At 33.9% G+C, this 23,675-nt stretch overlaps 2 protein-coding genes across 2 annotated transcripts; one reads left to right on the top strand and one right to left on the bottom strand.

Annotated features, from left to right (window-relative positions):
• Positions 1-5,575: 5,575 nt before the first annotated feature.
• LOC141670499 (cold shock protein 2-like) lies at positions 5,576-6,513 on the top strand. Its single transcript, XM_074476377.1, has one exon. The coding sequence runs from the start codon at positions 5,659-5,661 to the stop codon at positions 6,256-6,258; it is 600 nt and encodes a 199-aa protein (XP_074332478.1). The 5' UTR covers positions 5,576-5,658; the 3' UTR covers positions 6,259-6,513.
• A 2,689-nt stretch (positions 6,514-9,202) lies between these two features.
• On the bottom strand, positions 9,203-13,070 carry LOC141670497 (auxin transporter-like protein 2). The gene is made up of 8 exons (XM_074476376.1): positions 12,596-13,070; positions 12,303-12,488; positions 12,072-12,184; positions 11,744-11,927; positions 11,424-11,521; positions 10,342-10,549; positions 9,851-10,108; positions 9,203-9,758 (listed from the first exon to the last, which is right to left on the bottom strand). The coding sequence occupies exons 1-8, from the start codon at positions 12,755-12,757 to the stop codon at positions 9,495-9,497; spliced, it is 1,473 nt and encodes a 490-aa protein (XP_074332477.1). The 5' UTR covers positions 12,758-13,070; the 3' UTR covers positions 9,203-9,494.
• Positions 13,071-23,675: the final 10,605 nt, after the last annotated feature.

Genomic DNA, 23,675 nt, shown 5'->3' with positions numbered 1-23,675 from the left:
TGCTAGTTTTCTTATTTGTGAACCTATACTCTTGTTTCGTACTTGATTTTATTATTTATTCAGTATAAAGACTACGTTTATGATACCATGCTTTCATCGGAACCCACACTGATGATGAGTCCGATTATGGGCTAATCGTTATCGTGGGGTTCTAACGGATTTAGTTATGGATTTCTTTAGTTAATTTGTTTCGATGCCTTAGTGTGTGGTGATTGTATGATATCCTAGTATTGGTTGTGCTTATTCGTCTTATGAGCGTCGCGAACTTAGCGTTTTAATCTCTAATGAAGCGAAAGTGAATTTAGGGGTTTAGAACTTGCCATGCTAGCATAGGTTCATGTATTTGTTATGCATGATTCGTAGGTAATTTTAACCATCTTACTTGCCCTATGTAATCACGATTGATAACTTGTGCATTAAACCGTTATGTTGTCAGATTTTATAGACATATAGGGTCTCAATATAATTGATGTTTATTCAGCTTCTATCTCTTTTGTGGATGTCTGGTAGTATGGTATTCGTGCAACGAAAATTGGCGTTTATCAGTTTCATGTTATATGATTAGTGTCATCACCATCGCATGTTAAGGTTAAGAACAAAAAGGCTATTGAATGAAGTATTTAATGAAGTTAGAATCCCATATTTGTGTTATTTAGTAATCAATCCTTTTTAAATCTCTTAGTTAATGTTCTTTAGTATAATATCTTAGTTAATCATAGTTATAAACAACCTCAACTTGTTAATCGTCTTAGCATTGAATAATAACCATACCATTGTTGCATAAGTACATTAATTGAAATTAACTTAACCAGTCTCTGTGAGAAGGAACTAGAAATAATTCTATATTACTTGCGATCGCGTATACTTGCATGAATATTAGCGCGTGCTTTAGCCCTAACATAAACCAACCTTTTTCAGCATAGCTGGAACATCTTCATTTTTATTTACTTTACCTTTTACACATACAACTTTCTTCTTGTTGTTCAAGGCATCATAATCAAGAGCAATAACAATATATGCACATGGCTTGTTCTTTTCATGGTATTGTCCAACCAACTGAGATGCATTCCTAAAAGATTTTAACTTGACTTCATTCTTTTCTAACTTCTCCCTTAACACTGCTTCAATCTCATTTGCAAACTTGAGCTTGTTCTTTAGATATGCATTTTCTTGTTTCACAGCTTCAAGCTCTACCAACAACAACTCAGTTTCTTCTTTTTCACTTTCAAGTTTCTCATTTATCTTTGTCAGTCTACTAACCTCTTCATTAGCAGCAACCATACTTGTATGGATATGAAATATTTCTGTGCTCATCTTTTCAACGGTTTCCCTATATTGACTCATATTTAAATCAATGGTGGTAAGAGTTGGTACTGTGTTTTTGATGAGGATAACTCTCCTTGCTCCAAGGCCATAAATGCATAATTTCCAACTTCCTCATCTTTATCATTATCAGAATCATCCCAACTCTTTCCCTCTGCAATATAGGCTTTGTTTTGCTGTTTCTTTAGAAGAGCTTCATACTTTGGTTCTAGTTCAAGATAAGCTTTGTCTTTCTTTACTTTCTTGGGTTTCCTGCATTCTGTAGCAAAATGGCCTAACTCATCACAATTATAGCATCTTATCTTTGATCTGTCAATAGATCCAGTCTTGTAGTCATTTTTGCTATCAGGTGTGTACTTCCCTTTTCCTTTCCAGCTGTTGTCTTTGTTGAAAGATTGTCAGTTTCCCTTGAGAATCTTGGCTTCTTTACTCTAATGTTAGAGAACGTTCTTGACAGATAGGCCATTGACTGATCTAGCTCATCAAGTTCATCCATGGTGTAGAACTCATCTTCTTCTAATTCCAGTATGACTTGTTCCTGTGAATCATTGTTTCTTTGCTCATTAGTTGAGACACTTGGAGTCTGGAATTTTCGCTCATCATTAGAGATCTGGCTTTCATTAACAATAAGAGCACTTGAACCATCTACAACATGCCCTTGACCAGCTCTTAATAATTTCCTTTGAATCATTTCTGTTACATATGTTTTTAAAATTCTATTTAGAACTTCCAAAGTCAATCTGCTCAAGTCTCTCCCTTCTCTGATTGCTGAAATTTTCTGTTCCAAATGGTCAGGGAGTATGAGTAAAAACTTCAGGTTTACTTCTTCAGCTTCATAATATTTGTCATGCAGCTGCAAGTCATTAATCAGCTTGTAAACCTTTCAAACACATCAGTAATGCTTTTCTTTGGCTTAGCCATGAAACCCTCATATTATGAAATTAGTATCCTTCTTTGATTTGACCTAACTTCCTCTGTTCCTTCACACAGTATCTCTATCTTCTCCCAGATCTGCTTAGCAGTGTCACCGTTGACAATGTTATTGTACATTACATTATTAAATGACTCTATTAAGATCAGCTGCAAACCACTATCTAGGGAGACTTTTTCTTTCTCAGGATCAGTGTACTCTGAAGGATATTTAGGAGTATAATGAGCTGGAATGACCATGTCTCCATCCGTAGATTCCTCAACTCTTACCATAGGAGTGAAAGGCTCATTCTTGAGAATCTGAATATATAATGGATTGGCCATCCCGATAAACAATAATATGTTCTTCTTTCATAGAGTGAAATTAGTCTTATCAAAAGTCGGGATTTTGATGCTACTGATTTTCTATGTATTCATTCTTTCAAGATCTTGAATCTGTTTACTTTCAGATTTTGCTCTGATACCACTTGTTAGATAATGAATCACACACAGAGGGGGGGTGAATGCGTGTTAGTATTTTTCTTCTTTCTTGAAGTATTTATGGCGATGAACAGAGTAAATTAAAACCTTGTAGTGAAATGTGTTAGTACTGAATTTAAACAGATAAAAATAGTGGACACAGATCTTTCAAAACTCACTTAATTTTATATTAAAATTAAGAATATTTTGCTACAAAATTTCTAGGCTCTTTGTTGATAAAGAGCTTAGCTTCTTCCTCGAGAGAATACAAGATTTATGATCGAAATTGTTATTACTGAAACAAAGCACCCAGTGTTTACTTTATAGAACAGTAAACACTGGTTATTACACAGTATGCAGTAGCTTGTACTAAACCCTATTTTTGGATAACCAAATCTTTCTATTTCTAGCTTAGTGTATCTTTGCTAATCTTGCACGCCTGTGACTTTACTTTGCCAGTTAATCTTGGCCTTTAATCTTGTACTTCTTTAAGCTGCTTTTGTAGACTTGTCAATCCAACTGATTGGATTGTTTGTTGATTGATAATCTTGGATATTTAACTGGTCTGCACTTTGTGCTTTGAGTTTTACCTCGAGATCTCCAGTTTGGTATATAGAGAACTTGACATCTCGATAAGTATATTGGCTTATCGAGATCTCTCATCACTCTATAGTTGTTTTGACTTATCGAAGTCTCTGAGTTCTCTATAAGAGAATTTGGCTTGTCGAGATCTCTTATCTTCATGTCTTCACTTTGGATTATCGACATTTCTGAGTTCTCTAGTGACAGATTGGCTTATCGATATCTTAGAGATCTCTAGTGATATTTTGACTTGTCGATAACTCAGAGTTCTCTAGTGAAGAATTGACTTGTCGATATCTCCATTATTTATGTCTTCAATTTTGCTTGTCGATATCTCTGAGTTCTCTAGTAGCTTTTCTTGACTTCCGATAAGTCATTCTGAAGTTCTCGAATGACTTCTCTATAACACAAAATATGTGACTTGTAGACTTCTTGACTTAGAATATTTTTCACAAAAAAGATTTATTCAACTCCAAGCTTCTTCATACTTTCTCTGAGGCATGATCTTCATGATCTTCTTCCAGAACTTATTCTTAGGCTTGAGACTGTTTACAGAAAAATACTCCAGTTTAGTTATTTACATTTTTATAGACTTAAGTGTTACAATACACAATGCAAACATAGATTATCATACAACTTACTTAGGGTTGTCAATTTGACTTAGTCTTGTTATAGTACAGGCATATCTTGCATAACAAGCGCCCTAGGCTCCAGAGATGCGTTCTCCGGAGCTTGTCCATCCTCTTCCTCAGTGGTGATCCGACCCATTTTCTTAAAGATCCGATAAAATATCCCTGGCGATTTTATGGTATGACAGATGGTAATTACCATATTGAAAATTGAGAAGACATGATTGATACAGAATTTTGGAAGAATCAGAAGATTGGTTACATGCATACATATTAATCGTATATTACTATGTTGATATGAAAAATGAAAACAAATGTTTCATCAAGAATTTCACACTCTTAATCATGCATTCTCCTTTCTATGGTTCTTGGTATTATTAATGTGTTACATTAATACATGCATCACCAAATTAATCATGGATTCATGTTCTTTATCTAATCTGCTTTTTATTCACCCTATTTTGTTTTTGTTCTATTCCTAAATTTATCACGCTCAGAATCTTGGTCTACTCAATCCTTCGTGCACGCTTCTCATATCAAATCCATTTCCACACGATCTGTTACTGGTTGCACAATAACCAAAGTTAAATCAGGTCTTGACTCTGACTCCTGTTCTTCCGCCTTCTCCCATCTTTTATCTCCTCTTTCCACGCTAGAAAATCTTCCACATTTCAGTAGGGGTTCCACGTTAGATATTCTTCCGTATTTCAGTAGGGGTTTTATTCGGTGATAAGTATTCAAAATATTACAGTTGTTGCCCATATGAATCAAAATATGAATAACAATACAAGCATGTAACAAACATTTTGAAATGAAGGGTTACGAAGGATGGCACATGTGTTTATGGGCTTTAGAGGCAACCGGGTCGGAAAAGAAAAATCTAATGAACGAAAAGAGTTCAGCATAGGCAAGTCCCATCTAAATAAAATCATGGGCCACGGTACGTTCTCGCTTACTTTATGGATTGTATGATTAAATTCATGTTCAGTTTTTATCATTATATTTTATTTTTATTTTTAACATAAATCTATGTGCACACACAAGCTGAAAGTCTTTCAGGAAATAATCTCTTCATTTTTGTGAATAAGGGGAATACTGCGTACATAATACCCTCCCCTAGGCCTTGTTTTATGCGGGATATGCCTGATATATTTGTTTGGTTTGATATATATGGTTTATAGCGGGTTGAACAAGAGTGAGAAACAAAAAAATTGTAGAGGGTATTTTAGTGTTGCAATATGTTGATCAGCCATAAATTATAATTTTTAGTTTTTAATTGCATTAATTGTCATATACTAGTTTTAGAAAATATTTTGGTTTTTTTAATATTTCTTTCTGAAATATAAAGAAACTCCTTAATTGTATTATATATATATATGTATTGTTACAATTTATGTAGCGGAATATTAAGTCGGACAAAAGAAAAAGGTGGAGTAATTCTGGATAAAAGGCAACAGGGCCAGTCCAGCGTCATAAACAAGCAAAATTTAAGAGGTAACAGCCCAATGGACAACAAAACTTACGGGCTAAAATATGGAGACACGACTCAAGAGTGAAGAAAAATGAAACGTCGGTCTACTGGAATGGGGCCCACTAAAAAAGCACACAACAATCGCATGTCTATCCCATCTATAAATAAGGACCCCAGTCTCATACCCACGCCAAAACACATTTGGGGGTTTAGGGTTTTTTATTATTTGTGTGTTTCTTCTCATTTTCTCAAGCCAAACAAACAATGGGTGAAGATAACGGCAGCCGTCAAAAGGGGTCAGTCAAGTGGTTCAATGATACCAAGGGCTTTGGGTTCATCACTCCTGAGCAAGGCGGTGAAGATCTGTTTGTTCATCAGTCGTCGATTAAGTCCGATGGCTTTCGTAGCCTCGCGGAAGGCGAGTCTGTCGAGTTCGTTATCGAGAACAGCAACGATGGCAGGACTAAGGCGGTGGATGTTACTGGGCCTGATGGCGCTTCTGTTCAGGGTAGTGGAAGAGGCGGCGGCGGCGGTGGTGGAGGAAGAGGTGGCGGTGGCTACGGCGGCGGTGGTTATGGCGGCAGCGGAGGAGGGTATGGAGGCGGCGGCGGTGGTTATGGCGGTGGTGGTGGTGGCTATGGCGGCGGTGGTGGTGGAGGTTGTTATAAGTGTGGAGAGCATGGCCATATGGCGCGAGATTGCGATAATGGTGGCGGTGGGGGTTATGGAGGCGGTGGTGGTTATGGCGGTGGAGGTCGTGGAGGGGGACGAGGTGGAGGACGTGGTGGTGGTGGTGGAGGAGGGTGTTATCAGTGTGGTGAGGATGGGCATTTTGCCAGGGACTGTACTAATGCAAGCCGTTAAGTGATGTGATGCGAGATGCGGGATGGGGTAATTTGTGTTTCCATGCATTTTACTTTGTTCTGTTTATTTTATTTACTGTTTTGTTGCGACTTGTGTCATGGTTTAAACCTTTAAGGATGTTTTTGGGTTTGGTATTGTGGTGATGTTTAAGTAAGATTGTTACTATTAGACTTATCGGATTTAAGTATGTTGGGTTATTGTGTTGTGACTTTTGATGGATCTGCGTAATGGAAATGGTTATGGATGTTGGTGTTATTGTGGTTTTGTTTATTATGATGTTTATGTGGTTTTCTTTCCTTAATTATCTGTTCGGTTTAAGGTTTTGATTGGCTATGTTTGATAGATCTGTGGATGATACCTTTCACTTAACTTAAGGTGTGTAGATGTAGAACACTGTTTTACAATGTCACAACTTTAGATTATAGATCAGGTGTTTGATGAATTGAATTTAGAACTGATGCAGTTGTTTGTGAAGAATACCATATGCATCGGTTTGCGTGTTTTTAAAAGCCATAATAATTATATACATCTAGTAATCTAGACAGGGTTAAACATATTTTCTTATTAATTTCTGGTTTTGAAATGTGGTTGAACTAGGTGAAAACTATCATACTTAAGGCACTGTGATAGTTTGGTGTTTTGAACTAGGTGAAAACTATCATACTAGGTGAAATCTTTATATTTGTTGGTTTTTCTTTTAGTTGGTGCTCTGCCTCTTCTTTGAAAAGAAGTGGCACTTCAACCTGATTGTATTTATTATAAGTTTCAGAATTTTAAGTGCATTAGGATTAATGTATTTACCAATGATGCATTGTTATGTCATTAAAGCTTCATCTGACTAAAAATGACCAACTTCTAATAACATTGGTTAGAAAAAAAATGTAGGAGTTCTCAAAATCATCAGGATTCATGTCATGTTGATGGATTTCATCGTCTACTTTTTGTTTGAGCTCCATTTGTCCTGCATATGCATTGCAAATCTTAGACAACTATGTGTGTCCAACACACCTTATTGTTTATGATGAATACCTATGATCAAAATCTGATAAACTTGTTCCAACGGTTTCTTTTTTAAATTTGAAACTCTTTCAAATTTTAAAACCCCTCGGTTGGATGTAATTAAGATTAAAGCTAAATCATCTTTCCCCTTGTGAGTGATCTGCAATTCTGGTTGTTCTTCTTTGCGTTGGCCCTGCTTAATCTTCAGGCTTTCGAATGGTTTGGATTCATTTCATTTGACCATGTATGTCTGAGTGAATTTGGATGACTTGCAAACTATATTTTAGCTATGTCTGATTAGACTGGATTGCATATTGCAATGTTTTCTACCATTTTAACTCTTTGCTTCCTTCCTCCCACTCTTGAGTTTTTGAGTTTCACCATCTTTTTGCTTCTGAAGTTAATGTTTACTTACAGACATCAGTTTTAATGCTATTTCATATTCCCAGTAATTCACTCTCTTAATACCAAACACCTATTTATTTCCTGTCCTGGTTCCCATTTTCACCTCTGTAGAAAGCAAAATTATGTATTAGAAATGTTGCTTTGATATTTTGATATATATTATGTCAAAACTTGACAATAGAAAATGCAGAAGTTTTGACATGTGACAAAAAAAAGTTGTCCAAGATTTATTTTGAATGTCCACAGTTTGGGACGCAATATCTACTTTCAGTTCTTATATCTTTGTATTCTAGATTTCATAATTTCGGAAAGGAATGTGAAATGCAATAAAAACTATTTTATAAATGAAATCATGGATGTAAAAGGCTAGGGCACGGCCAGTCCGCTGGAGCAACCCCAAATATTTTCCCAGGACTTATCCCAAGTTTGAGTGAGCTTGGCCCGAGCGAGTTTTAATCTTTCGCATTATGGCATTCCAGCCCTATAGAAAGTTACATCCTAGAGCCCTTTTTGGAGCTCTTATCTGGTATGTAAATGAAATGCTGGGAACTTTTTTGAGAATTAATAGTTTTATTCGAGTATATGGTGAGCGTTTGGTCGATTTTTGACCTTCGTGCATCCATGTTGAACTTCTCTGGATGGGGAACTGAGGGATTAGTTTTTGTTACTCATTAATATTAGTAGATGTTTTAATACCATAGTTTTGGGAGTACAAAATACATCAAATTGGTAAAAATTATACAAGTAGCAAATTTTCTAAACTGTTACAAGAACATTCTTACGTATGTAACAAACTAATTTTCTAATCTATATAAAATAAAGAAAATTGCACTTTCCATCCTCTTATTTTTGTTTCAAAAACAAATGTTTATCCATAGTATTGGAATCTCAGTTTGCACCACAGTAAAATATTAACTAAACTAATTTTTTTATTTTTCAGATTATATTAAAAATTGAATTTATTATTATAGCTATAAAATAATATCTTTAAATTTTTTGAATAATATATATTATATAGTTGAGTTTTGAATTTTAGTAATATTATTAATGCCAAAAATTATATAATTCTACCAAAATTAAATTCAAAATAATTTTTTTATATATTGTACATATATTTAATTTAATGTAATTATTTCATTTTAAAGTCTGATTTTAAAGTGAATTTAATGAAAATATTCTGATCAATATTAATATTTAATATACAAGAAATCATTTTTATAAATATTTTAACTTATTTTTAAAATTCAAACTAAAATTTATTTATATTTTAAAATAAAGTTCCCTTTTTACCCCTTATTATTTTAATTATAATCTACTGCATATTGAATTAGTAAGTTGAAGTTATTTCCGAAAGTTCTGATACAAAATTATTTTTTCAATTTTATTTGATGGTGCAAAGTGCATTTATCTCTATAAAATATCTAAACATTCTTATGTTTTTTCTATTCTTATTTGTTATTTTGTACATTTATAGGTTTACGTGTGTATGTGATTGTGATTGTGAATATTTTCTCTATTGTTTATTTGTATCACATCATGATATTTATAATAAGCATGGAAATTTATACTGTCAAGGCTTAATAGAATACCTGAACACTTCATAGTTAAAAGTACAGATTCTCACATATTGTAAACTACAATTTGGATTCGAAAACAAAGATCTTCTAAGCTAATTCATTAAAGAAAAAAAACAGTACAAAGCAGTAGCAATGCTGTCTTCTTGTAGACTCGATTGTAAGTTGTTCATTCCCAGCTTTCGGTCCACAATTATGTTGAATGTGAAGGAAATTATGAAGCCTGAACCGTATTGTCTCTGTTCCAAGCTTTATTGTTTAATGATGGCCGCGGAAATAGGATGGTGGATGTGCAGCAGTTGCATTGAGGTGAGGTGGTGGAGGAAATTGTGATGGTTGAGGTGGGCACTGGTAACACTTGGTAAAGAGTCCAAATGTATCAATTTGGTGTACAAAATTTGTGACACTTGCCCATCCACCAAATCCAAACCCAACAAGGAAAACCCAAACCACGACGAAGATGTTAATAGTATAAGCCCCTGCCCATCTTCCCAAAAACTTTGGAGGCTGCTCCACGGCATTCTGCACGAGATCACAAAGTTTTAAGTCAATCAAACGCTTCGAATTGAAAAACAAAGTAGTATTTGATATGGTACATTTGATCAATGAATTACCTCTCTAGCTGCTGCTGATTTGAAGGTGAAGATGTAGGCTAGAGCAGGGATGATATAAACGGTGAAGCTAACAAGTAGTGATCCAACTGTGGAATTGATAGGTCCAAAGAAAGGGAAGATGATGGCCAAAAACCAGATGGGAATGACTACAGGCAGTCGTGCTGCAGCGCGCTTGAACATGCTTTTGCAATCATGCATTCCAATTGCTTTCTCCCATACAAAGTATAATGGTGTGCATGCAAACCCAAATGTTATAATCTGTATAATAAACAGAGGAAAAATGAGACTACATGAATAGTTGGGGTGTAAACGAGTCAAAATGTTGATGAATTCGGCCTAAAATTAACAAATATCAAATTAAGCTTATGCTCTAGTTCAAGTATAGTATTCTAGTGTAACTAGTATATTATGCTGTATTATATTATTAGTATTAGTATACAGATTGTGTTGCCTTGCTAGAAATATGCAATGTGGTATGTTAGAAAGCATGCCTGATGAATGAGCATCAAGATGACGGCCATGTCCTTGAATCGAGAGCTAGGGAGAAGTGCAAAAGCATTGGAATGGTTAAGAAGCAGATCACCAAATCTCCAGTACACAGCTATTGCAGATGGAAGTGTTAGTGTCATCACATACAGGGTTGCCAATAGGTAGATTGACTTAAATTTTTGTGGCTTCCACATTGCATGCATTATCTCCCTGTTCATCAAACCAAACTCAAAAATTATTCCAAATCCATTTTTTCATTAAATATTTTTTGATATTAGTTATTAGCTTCAATACATTACTACTATGCACTATGTTGAGTAAATATAGACTATATTATCTTGCAGACGAATTCTTGAGATGGACCACTCATCATTGGGTTTCACAGCTGAGTTGGAAAGCTGAAAGGATAACTTTGTATGACCAAACACGGCACTATTTATTTCTTTTAACATGAATCTTGGCTTTCTATACATGGAAAGAAAAGAAAAGGGTTTCCAAGAAAGTGAGACTTTTTGCCCCCCACGCCTAGCAAAAGCCAAAGGGTAATTTCAGAATCCAAAAATTTACCATTCCCAGACTTACCAGTGGGTTGATTAAATAGTCTTAATCTAACACATTAAGCTTGCTTGTATCACATGGGCATTTTTGGTTAAAAATGAGTTGTCACTTTTCTTAGCAAACTGCAGAGACCATAAAACATTACAATAGTGATAGATTAAACAAGAATAAAGGTCTGCTAACAATGTACCAGTTGGTCAGCTGAATATATTACTACTAGTATTACAAGTAACTAAGCAAGATGGACAGCTTTTGGATAAGGATTGGTCATCAGGTTACAAGGTCAGATCATGTCCAAGCAGGGTCAGGGCCTAGTCGTTTTCAACTTGCATAGAAAATATATTGATACTGTTTCTATATTGCAGGAACATTATTTTACCAAATTTGCAGTTTGGTCCCTGGTGATTCAGATTTTAATAGAGAATAAGTTACAAATTTGATGCATCGAAATGGGGGGGGGGGGGAGATTTTGGAGTTGAACGTAAGAGACACGAACGTTATAATATAAGATTATAAGTTGTCTTACACAGTAACAGCATGTCCCCCGAATGTATAGAGAATGTTTGTTGCCCCTGTGAAGTATAGTACTAATTTGGCTGGTCCTGTATGCTTCACATCTTCCACCTTGAAATAATTTCAAAAATATATAAGCATATGAGCACATGATTCCCAAAATCTCCAATCTATACTTATTTGCAACGCCCCTTCGTTTTATTTTGACATTGACAATATATTTAATTTTAGAATGCATGTAAATTTATTTACTAGGACGAGTTTTGTCACACAAGATTTTTAGGTGTCATTGCGCTTTCGTAATATATCGGATATGTAGGTAATTAAAGGTACCTGTTGATGGATTATAGAGGCAATGGTGAGATACCAAGCAGTATAAGTGGTCATAATTAGGCCTAAGAAGGACCAGATTCTGTAGTTGTGGAATGAAGGAATGAAAACAGTGGTAGCACAGCAAGCTCCAAATATGTAAGTCCAAGTTCTCTTGTCCAGATTATCATTTATGTAGTATATATTGCTGCAACAGGAATCTTAATGTTAGCAGGGCACAGGTCCTTTTGTAATTTTCAGATTTAAACACTTAAAGCAAATACATTATTAGAATATTATTATTATTGCTAGTGGTATAATATAAAGCTACAAGGAAGGCTAGGTAAGATACCTTGCACAAGCTATGAGCTGAATGACAGATCCAAACAGAAGAAATGTGCAGTTAAATGCCAAGCCCACATTTCTCCAGTGTTTTCCAAGGAGTCCATCAAGAACTTCAAACCACTGTCCTCACCAAAAGAAAACCCATAACAGAATATCAATTTTATGTATTTGTATAATTTTGACAATGTAAAGATCTAAGTATGTATGCATGGAGATTGGTCATGGAAGTAATATGAACCTGAATGACATGGTTTCTGAAATCAACTTTTTCTCTTTCTTTTCTGGTTCTGTACTCAACATAGAGAATGCTGATAAGATAGGCTGTCCAACTTCCCATTAATCCATAGAAGATCTGAAACAGTACTCCAGACAGCATTCCAAGTTGTGAGAATGAGTATGGAAGTGTAAGTAACACCTGAGCCACCTGAAAATTTCAAAACATGCAACATATAACATAAGCCATATGGTAAAAACTAAAAGATACACACGATATATGTTCAAGAACACATAACAAAAGATATGAAAGATGACCTGATTTGAAGAACAGCTGAACCAAGCATCATAAGCAGAGCCACCATGCCAGAAGAACTGAGAAATGCTTGCTTTTAAATCTTTAGGCTTCCCACTTTCAGTTTCCATTTCAACATAGTTCCCTGCTAATACAGTTTCTACTACAACTTTCTCTTCTCCCATTGATTCTGATCACAATGTCTAATGTTTTTCTACTGTTGTGTTGGGTATTTTAAGTGATGAATATAAATGCACAAAGTAGCTAGTACTCCAATATTAGAATGAGTAAAGCTTGTTGGATACTTAAGCTACATGCACTATATTTATACATAGAAATGGAGAGGGAAAAGGAGGGATGAGTAAATGCACAAAAGGCTGTTTTTGAAAGGTATGTTTGAGAGGTGTCTGGGGAAGTGAGTTAAAGTCTGCATTTTTGGGAGCTCAGCTAATGGTGAGCTAAGCATGAATACTTTAAACTCACAGCTTTAAACCATTTTCTTAACATTTTACATTATGCTTGGTTTGTTTTCTACTGATTAGGTTATTGTTATTCTAATTGTGTTAGTATTTGAAAGAATAATTATAGGGGGCGTGGATGGGTTTGTCTGCATGAGCGGTTTCCTCACTTCAAGGCAAAAATATGTATTTTAAAGTTTTTAGCTTAATCATGCTTTGTCTTTTTGCTAATTATCCTATGTTTTAGATTTACTATTACATACCACGTGATGATGTAGTTAGTCCATGTAAAACGTACTAATGTTGCTTCAAAATAATGAAACTTCTGTCCACCCATAATCACAACGAGTAATAATCTGCTCTTTATTTTCGAGGGGAACAATGGATAACGGGATTGTAAGGACTAGATTATAGCCGGTGCTACGCAAGAGTACTAAATCATGTGAAGCAGTAGTGTGTAGTTCCATCTATCCTTGGAAAGTAGTAACATAAGATTTGTTAAATGAGAAATTTTGGCATTTAATTAGTGATTAGTGATATTATACATTCAAGGAGCTAGTGTATAGCATGAAACAAAGAGAAGACGCAGGAGTGATTTAATAAAATATTGTTGGTTAAATAAGTAAGCAGGAGTGAAGGAAAGGAAATAATAAGCAAGTAGACCACATGATTGCAGCCAAACGGGCGTGGTCTCTTTTTTTATCAAGTAGGAGAAACCACTTTTATCACATGGCCATTCACATATCCCCCCGGACTCGACAACTCATCTTGACTCCTTGGATTTAAGCCCACAACCCTAAACCACTCTTTTTTTCATACATACCTTTCTTTATAGCTATACATTACAATTGAACTCGTTTTGGTATCTGAATAGCGCGGGATGATATGCTACAAACCTACAATGTATGTGTTTGGCGAACCTGACCTCCATAAATATATACATATATTTTCATTAAAGTCACAATGTGAAGCACCTTGGAATTACCTGCTGCACTATTTACAACTATTCTTTTATCATATGTGAAAATTTGCTTTTAAATGTTTGTAGTACAAAACCCCAGCAGTAAATTTCACCTTTTTTTTGTGGGCTTTCTAGTTTTAGCTAGTTTCCATCATTTTGATTCTCTCAAATTATTTATGTAGAGACAAAGGCAGCTCAGACATTTTGCTTTTTTTCTTCTTTTTACATTCTCATAAATCACTGCCTGCCCTTTTTATTGATCTGTCATGGGAACTTAATATAATTTCCGGATCATTCTGCAAATATTTTGGATTATGTAAGAAAACTATTTATCAGGTAATAGGTGCAGAGGATGCTCTAATTCTAATACATAATATTTAAGGGAGAATGAAGTGAGATATCAAATTAGCAAAAAAAGTGAGATATCAGGTTGAAATATATTCAAGTCCTATTTAGCTACTAGCCTATTACTATGATTGATTATTGTATAACGTCGGATTCATTTGAGAACCAAAAACTGCAAGAACCAATATTAGCTTAAGTCGGACCCTATATATATGTTGGTATACATTGTATTTAAAATACTTGAATACCTCAGCTACATAGATCATTGATCATTTCAGTGTCAAAATGATGAAACACCATGAGTTTTTACCATACAAAGTTGATCTATTGTTAATAATCTCATATACACACACAATCATAAAAAATTATGCATGTGTATTGTAACTTAAGAAAGAATTTGTTTTGATGCAGAGCAACATATTTATAGTTATGTTGGCCACCACATCCCACTCTTATTGTTAAGTCCTGCTTTCACTGGGACCAAAAACAAAACATTCCAGTGTGCCTTCTGTCTCCTTGACTATACATTGTTGAGTCCATCTTATTAGAGGCAAACACCATTCATCACCCCCATGCTTATTGGCTTCACCTATATCCATCATTTTCATCCTGCATTTTCATTGTCTGTTATAACTTATATTAATCTAATCTTATTAATAAAAGAACTTGCATCTAATGATTACTCCTAATCTGTGTTCTGCAGTCTGACAAAGTAGCATGGGTGCTTCATTGTGAATTACTCTTGTCTTTTAATTAACTAACTAACTTATTTAATGCATATGTAAATTGATTCAGTGACCAGTTATACAAACCTTTATCAGTGTGACAAAAGTTTGTGAACTTTTATCATCCTATTTGTAATAGTATTAGTTAGCAAGATTGGCCATCAGTCCATAAACTAACCAAGAAATGAATTAGTTTAGATTCTTAACATTTTGCAGCTGTACTTAATTTTTAGGAGTCTTTTAAGGTAGGGAATAATTGAATCACAACAAAAGTTTGGTTTTATATGATTGTGATTACAATGAACTCTTTCCATATGCTTCATATCATTTTAATCATGAACATTATATAAAAACACCAATTACCAAGGGTGATAATAGATTTAAGCACGCTATTGAACTTAATTATGCTTACACATTCTTGAAGTCAACTTCAAAATGAATAAAAATTTGGCAAAATGATGTTAGAATCAATGTAAAGATGGTATCAAGACATTGTCATTAATAGCTTTCTTGATCATGTAGCACTCTCAAATACATGAGCTCAACATATAATCAACTTTGATGAAAAAGAAAACCTAAAGTTCATCTTTCCATTGGATACTTTGATAAATAGAAAGGTTAGTTAGCCATGGAATGATTAAAGTTTGGTTAGTGGGGCTGAATCTGTTTAGTCATTCTTTATCAACTTTATACATGAAACAGCTGCTATACATGAAAAGAGAAGCAGCTTTGAGTTTTAGATGCTCCATATCTAATGGTAAATCAAGAACTTTCATTGACTTAACATATAATGAAATGATGGTCAGCTCCATTAACTAAAGCACTCCTACATATAATTGATAGTCTCTTTCATTCACAAACATCATCATGCAATCTTTGCACTTTTGGCTTCTGTAATGGCCAGCCAAAACTAAGGGCTTCAAAAGAAGAAAGTAATGACATTGTTATGCTATAGATTTAAGTTACAGCATGACAGGTTTATATGGATTATCAAAAAAAGAAACCAAGAACATTAGCTTTAGCATGTTGTAGGCAGCTTTTATAACAGTTTTCGTTGCATATTTTGAATATGTTTTGGTTTCAAATTCAAGTTAGCTTAAGTTCATTACACTAAAGTGATGAGATTCCTGTTTCATTAAACTGATCTTCCCTATTGGTAGTCAGCAAAGTAACTAGATGACAACTGGGACTGGTCCTCTTTTGATTTTGTTGTTTTGTTAAAATCTTTATTCTCATAGTTTGTAACTTTGTATCCCCCTGACTGTTTTATAGCAGGCAACAACAAATTGTACATTTGACACAGGAAGGTCTCATGCTGTTCCATGAATTATAGTTGTTGTGCTGATAAGAAAGTGAAAATGTCAAATCATGTGTAATGCTCTCTGTAGAAAGTAAATTGCAATATGAACTAAATTAAGTTCGCAATAAATTGAGGATTAAGGGCAGAAACGGATATTAGCCAATTGAACGCCTATACATAAAATATGTTAGAATAGCACAACCATAAGAACTAAGCGCAAATAACTTATATAGAAAATTTTGGCCTAGGAATAGACATGTATGAAAAAATTCGTAAAAATTAAGAAAATAGAGAAAAACATTAGTTTTTAGAGTGACATACATCAGTGCAGTCGGTTTTGCGTCGGTTTTGCGTTTTATGCCCCCAAACAGGGAATGTTACACATTATTTTTGCGTGCCTAGAACGTATTTTAAAATTGCATTTCTTCTGTGTTAAACTGGACCGTATTGGGCGCAAGGCAGCTAAGTTTTGCTTTCAATTTTAATTTACCAAGTACAACATAACACATTGTTGTACTAGTTCCAATACTTGCACTGGTGTTAAGCTGAATTAGCTGGCTCACTGGCAGTTTGTATCAGCTTATAGCGTAAATCTGTTTTAATAGAAGTCACATAATTTACAAATAATATTATTGATTTCAATCTTTGTAGCACCTTTATATCAAATAAATAGTGTGCTGCATCATAAAAATATGTATGGCTTAAAGAAGTAATATGCTTGGTGAAAAAGGAAGTTAAATCAACCAGGTGCACTGCCTAATCTAAATTGACTGCCAAATGAAGTTGAACCGGAAATTTCTAGTTTAATTCTGATGTTTTTGCATCTTTTAACTGTGAACCAAATTATCTGAGAATTTACGGTTACAAAGAGTCGATGAATTTATGAATTTAAGAACTAGGCAATTCCTGGTATCTGGTACTCCGTGTCTAAGAAGTAGCCATGTTTGTTACTGGTATTTATAATCCTATTTTTCAATCCTTTGTTGTGTGAAAACTCATCTGGGACTAATCCAAAGATTATATTCTCATAAAATTATATTATCTAATGTTTGTTTTGTTGAAGTAAGGGATGGGATTATAATCATCTCTAATACTTAATTAATATTATTTAATTTCCCGCAACAAGTTATTTTTTAAAAAATTATGATTTTCAAATACTACAATCATGCGTAAAAGAAAAAAGTCATTTTTTTAATGATTATGATCAAATACTGTAGCTCTACGTCAAACAAACAACGGATTAGAAAATTAAAAGAATAATAATCCAATTCCACGATTATCATTCAAAATAAACATATGATTATATTTACATGACTGTAGTTTGATCCTAAATTTAATACTTCATAAAAAACATGAAATATAATTATTTGAAGGATTATTAATCCCTTAAACAAACATGACCCTTCTTTGTTGATTAATAAACCCTGTAATGGATCATTTATTTGTTCTTATCACATTTTTCTTTAGCACTCGCCGGTTCTCCATATTTTGGAACAATTTTTCTTGTTTTCGATTTATATGCCACTTTATAAAGTAACTTGAGAATTGGAGTAGCAACACCACATCCATTGAGATTGAAATGTAGAATTTTGTTTGCAATTATTGTAAACAGGCTAAATATACTTTTACATGCCATACTGAGCATTAATATCTTTTCATTAGTGATTTATATACGGTTCATTTGACTAGAGTAAAGAATGCACAGTTTCCATATGCCAGACTCTATATAGTTCATATCCATGGTTTCGAAAATGAAACATTTGGAGAAGAAAAGACACATAAGTTGATGGAAATTGATCTGCATCATCATGCTCGGTACCTTGATCTAGCAGCTTAAGCTGCTGCGGCCGCCACCTGCAAATCCCCTCAACCACACATTCGCACTTATCACTTGAGCTACCCAGGGTCGGTATACTTCATAGCTTTCGAAAGTAACATATCTAGCAGTCCCAACACTCAACTCTTCATCAACATATTTGACCTGGTTATTTTCTCTTGTAGTATTTGTCTTCCCTTTTAGCGCTTTTTCGTGCCATTTTTCTGGTAACTATTTTGATGTCCCTGGCTGTCTTCTTATTAAAATGTTTTTATAAAATTGTTGTATTCGAGCTTGTTGGGTATTTTTACTATCGATGCATTTTTTTTAGGAACTTTGTCATACCTTGATTTTTATGTTTTTAAGTTTAACAAATCATATGTTGTACTTTTTTTACTATCAGTCTTCTTATTCTTAATTTCTTGTTTCAAAAATATTATTTCTTATCTCGTTCACATCATTTTAGCACATTTTTAAAAAAATATTTCAATGGTTAGCATCCCAATATATCAACTTCACTAATTAAAAAAAATGTATAATATAAATTTTTTAGAGAAATAATATTTTATGCATTACTAAGGCCAAAAATATAGTTGGCAACATACCAAGTTAATACCCCATGCCAATTGAGCTGATACCCATTAAATTTCTACTACTACAATAGAGTGCTAACAATGGTGTCAGGTCATGTAATGTCACATGATGTTGGCACGCCAATTGAAAATGCTTAAATACCTAAATATACTCATTTGGGCGTAACTTTGAAGTTGAAAATGAACATTCTCACCCTATATATTTGTCCTTTGTACGATTCGACCTTCTAAGTTTGTAATTGGTACAATCTGATCCTTTTATGAAAACTTTTATTCATTATACACCTTTTAAGTTTGTAATTGGTACAATCCGATTTTTTTATGAAAACTTCTACACATTATACGCTTGCTAGATTTACGAACACGACGTTGAAACCCCCATTAAATATGCTCTAATATATTGGTCCGTTTAAGTATATTCATTTGAGTGTAATCTTGAAGTTAAAAATTATACATTTTCACCCTGTATATATGTCCCTATATATTTATCTTTGTGCAATTTGACCATCAATGTTTGTAATTTGTAACAACCTGATCCTTTGTGATTCTTTTATGAAAACTTCTACCGACTGTACCTTTATTAGATGAATTTTGGTTCAATTTGTACTATCATCTTTTTCATAATTTTTAAGAAAGCGATTGATACAGATTGACGATTGTAAGAAGCGATCATAACATACAAAAATCGAAAAACCTCTCAATGTTCTAGCCAAAGTTAGCCACAATTCATGATTTCAGGGAGGGCAAAACTTTAAATAACTGAAAAAATAAGTTGAAATGTATGACGGCGAACACGAGAAACCTTTGTATGCATTTTTTAGTGTTTATGTTTCCATTTGGAAAACTTTAAAGGGCCAATTTATTTATAACCCTAAAAAATTTAAACAAAAGATAAATCATAAACTTTTTTACTTGAGTTGTACTAGATACGCTGCTAGTTCCTGAAAATGTGAAGAAAGGTTTAGCTGACTCTTATTAGAACCTCTTTAGTTTGAAATTATCGAAATGTAGCTACATCACAGTCTCGTTTAATGAAAAACCTCGTTGCTAATTTTATGAGCATAATATTTTCTTCTCCATAAAACTAAAAAAGATAACATTTACTTGTCATTGATAGCTTTAGAGATACAGTACAAACGTAAGCCTTTATTACAATCAATATATAGTTTATAATACATGTCTAAACTAAATATAGAAAATTAATTAATAATCTTTATTAATAAACGAAACCCATTTTTAAGTGGTACTTTGGTTTCACTTATCTTTTGGTACCACCACCTTCTGGTTTCACATTTTATGATTCATATTATAACTCTAAGTGTGTTATTTTTGTCATATTTTATTCCTATATAACATATAATTCTATATATATTATTTTTACCAATTTTTTGAATTTTAGAAGTCATGTCTTTTTATTATTTTTATAGGTTGAAATATAGGCCTTTATTAATAATTGATACCTCTTCTTAAGTGATACTTTAGTTTCACTTATTTTTTGGTTCCACCACTATTAGGTAATGAATTACACAGAGGGGGTGAATGTGTTTTTGTGTTTTTATACTTTTCTTGAAATATTTATGGTTTGAATAAAGTAAATGTAAATCTTGCAGTGATATGTGTTACTACTAAATTTAACAGGCAATAATAGTGAACACAGATCTTTCAAAACTCACTTAATTTTATATTAAAATTAAAATGTTTTGCTACAAAATTTCTAGGCTCTTTGTTAATAAAGAGCTTAGCTTCTTCCTTGAGAGAATACAAGATTTCTGATCTAAATTGTTACTTCTAACAAAGGACCAGTGTTAACTGTATATCATAGGTAACTAATGGTTTATATAGTGTACTATAAGAGATGCTAGTTACTTTAGTAAATTGTTACTTATCTTTTTCATTTTAGGAAAAGTATATCTTCCATTTCTGGCTTAACATATCTTTGCATACTGTGTTAATCTTGATCTTCCTTTGTCAGTTAATCTTCACACTTAATCTTGCACACTGTTCAAGCTGCTTTTTGTAGACTTATCAATCCAACTGGTTGGATTGTTTGTTGATTGATAATCTTGGATATTGAACTGGTCTGCAATTTATACTTTGTGATTTTACCTCGAGATCTCTAGTTAGGCATATAGAGATTTTGACATTTCAATAAGTTTATTTACTTATCGAGATCTCTAATACTCCATAGTTGATTTGACTTGTAGAGGTCTCGAGTTCTCTATAAGAGAATTTGGCTTATGGAGATCTCTAATATTCATATCTTCACTTTGACTTATCGATATCTCAGAGTTCTCTAGTGACTTGTTGACTTGTCGATAACTCAGAGTTCTCTAGTCAATTTTGACTTATCGATAACTCAGAGTTCTCTAGTGAATTTTGGCTTACCGATATCTCTGAGTTCTCTAGAGAAATTTGACTTATCGATAACTCAGAGTTCTCTAATGAATGTTGACTTGTCGATAACTCCGAGTTATCTAGTGAATAAATGACTTGTCGATATCTCCAATCTTCATGTCTTCAATTTGGCTTGTCGATATCTCTGAGTTTTCTAGTAGCTTTCCTGAGTTCTCTATAAGTCATTCTGGAGTTCTCGAATGACTTCTCTATAACACTAAATCTGTGACTTCTAGAGATCTTGACTTAGAACATTTTTTCCAAAACAGATTTATTCAACTCCAAGCTTCTTCATAATTCTTCTGAGGCATGATTTTCTTGATCTTCTTCCAGATAGAATTCTTAGGCTTGATACTATTCAAAGAAAAAGACTCCAGTCTGTTCTTTTGACATTTTTACAGACTTTAAATGTTACAAGTATAAAATGCAAACTAAGATTTCAATACAACTTACTTAAGGTTGTCAATTTGACTTAGTTTTGTTAAAGTACAGGCATGTCTTGCACAACAATCTCCCCCAATTTGTGAAAAGATTGCTTAATACAAATTCATGCCTGTTAATAAGACTAACCCCAAGTTAAAATGGAAAACAAGACTAATATAAAAATTGACACAATTACAACAATTGTACATTAGATGATTATGAGTTTGAGTATTTACAAGCATCAGACAAAGATTGGAACTTCTGATTCTGCTCTAATGAGGTCTTTTAAATATACAAGAATTTCAAGTTCCTCTATGATTAGAGTCCCTGTTAGAGCTTCTATCAGTTTGAGTCTGTCTTGCTTTGGATAACCATCTAACATTTCAATTCTGAATCTTGAAAATGAGCCAGCTTTTACATTTAGAAATCTTCCATCTTTGGAGATTCCGCTCATCCCTTTTGCTTTAAGTTCTTATGATCTTGTGATATACATTTTAGTCTCATCATCATACTTTCTCCTTTTATCCTCATATTCTGCTTCACTCCTTGCTCTTCTTTCCTCCCTGCAATCAACCATTCATCTAGAACTGATCTCCATACTCTTATAGCAGTATCCTTGTCCTTCAGCAAACTTATCACTCTTTTGATTTCTGTTCGAGAGAGAGTGTCCATCAAATTGCTGCCAAGAAAAGTGAAGGTCCCATCTTGAAAGTAGATTCTCACTTCCTTTAGAGTGACAAGCCAAACTCTAACTATTTCCTCAGCCAGTTGTTGAAAATAGTCTTCATCTGAACAACACCAATTTAAGGGTAGAAAAACATTCTGCTTGAAATAATTCCAGATGGCCCTTTCAGTAACTTCAACTTTTTCAGTAGGCTTAGATTTCTTTGGTTTTCTCCCAACATACTTGAAATGAGTTTTATGTGATGGTTTGATAGAAGGTAGGTCTGTGATTTTCTTGAGAGATGTTTGGCTTGCGGTGATTGGAATTTTTAGAAAAGAGTTAGCAGTTTTCTTGTATAGGAATTTATGCTTAGAGGTTTGAGGTGGTTTGATGTTTGATATTGTTGACTTTGAAGGTTGAGCTAAAGGTTGAGCTAGTTGTGTTTGGATTTTTAGGGTTTGTTGTGGTTCTGAGCCATCATTTTTCTTCTTGCTTCTCCTCTCACTTCATCTCTTCTTCTCATCATCCTTCTTTTCATTCACCTTCTTCTCTCCTTGACTCTTGTCTTTGCTACCAGTTGCTTTAGAGGCTTGACTTGGATTTGAGCCATTAGGCTTTTGTTTTTCATCCTTCTGCTCATCATCATCCTCATCTTTCCTTAAATTATATTGAGTGTTTGGCAACATGGTGTCAGGATTTACAAGATATTTGTCCAAGATTTTTATCATCTCCACATCCTCTTGCTTCTTGTTCTTTTTGTGCTTTAGATCAGACTGCAAGGTCATGATCAGCCTCATGTTTGATTTTACACAATGTTTAGGAATAATGAGATGTCTTGCTTGATTGGTTGTTGGACAGACATAAACTACTCCTTTGTGTGGATATAGATAGGCTCTTAGAAAAGCTGCTATCTGTGCCTTTTTTAGCTCTTGGAGAAGTTAGGTGTCTTCTTGAATAACTGGATTCACTCTGTCAATCATTACATCCAGTTCAGATGCTCTTAATGTTTGAAGATATGGAAGAGTCACCTAGAGACACATGTCCACACCACCATCATTGATGTTCATGACAATCCTTTTCTCTAGAAAATTATCAACTTTCACCACCACTGCCCTTATGAAATTTATGTTTTTGCTCAAGGCTTTCTTGTAGGCCATATAGTTGTTTTGAAGAGACACTCTCAGTGCTACAAGAAGGTCATTAAATTCCTGAACTTGATTGGATCCTTCTGCAGCCCTTTGAAGTCTTTTCTTTCCAATATCAATTTGAGCACTTGAGCTTTGACCAATTTGAATAGGCTCTTTAGCTTTAGATTTAGCATCCCTGGATTGTTGAATCCTAGCCTCAATCTCCCCTTAGTCTTGGGGACATGCATGAGTAGAGGAGTTGGAATTTCTGGCCTTATCTGTTCAGGAAGTAATGGC

This window comes from Apium graveolens, chromosome 7 (genome assembly GCF_009905375.1).
Source record: "Apium graveolens cultivar Ventura chromosome 7, ASM990537v1, whole genome shotgun sequence".
Lineage (NCBI taxonomy): Eukaryota > Viridiplantae > Streptophyta > Magnoliopsida > Apiales > Apiaceae > Apium > Apium graveolens.
This window is presented reverse-complemented; position numbering and strand designations above follow the sequence as displayed.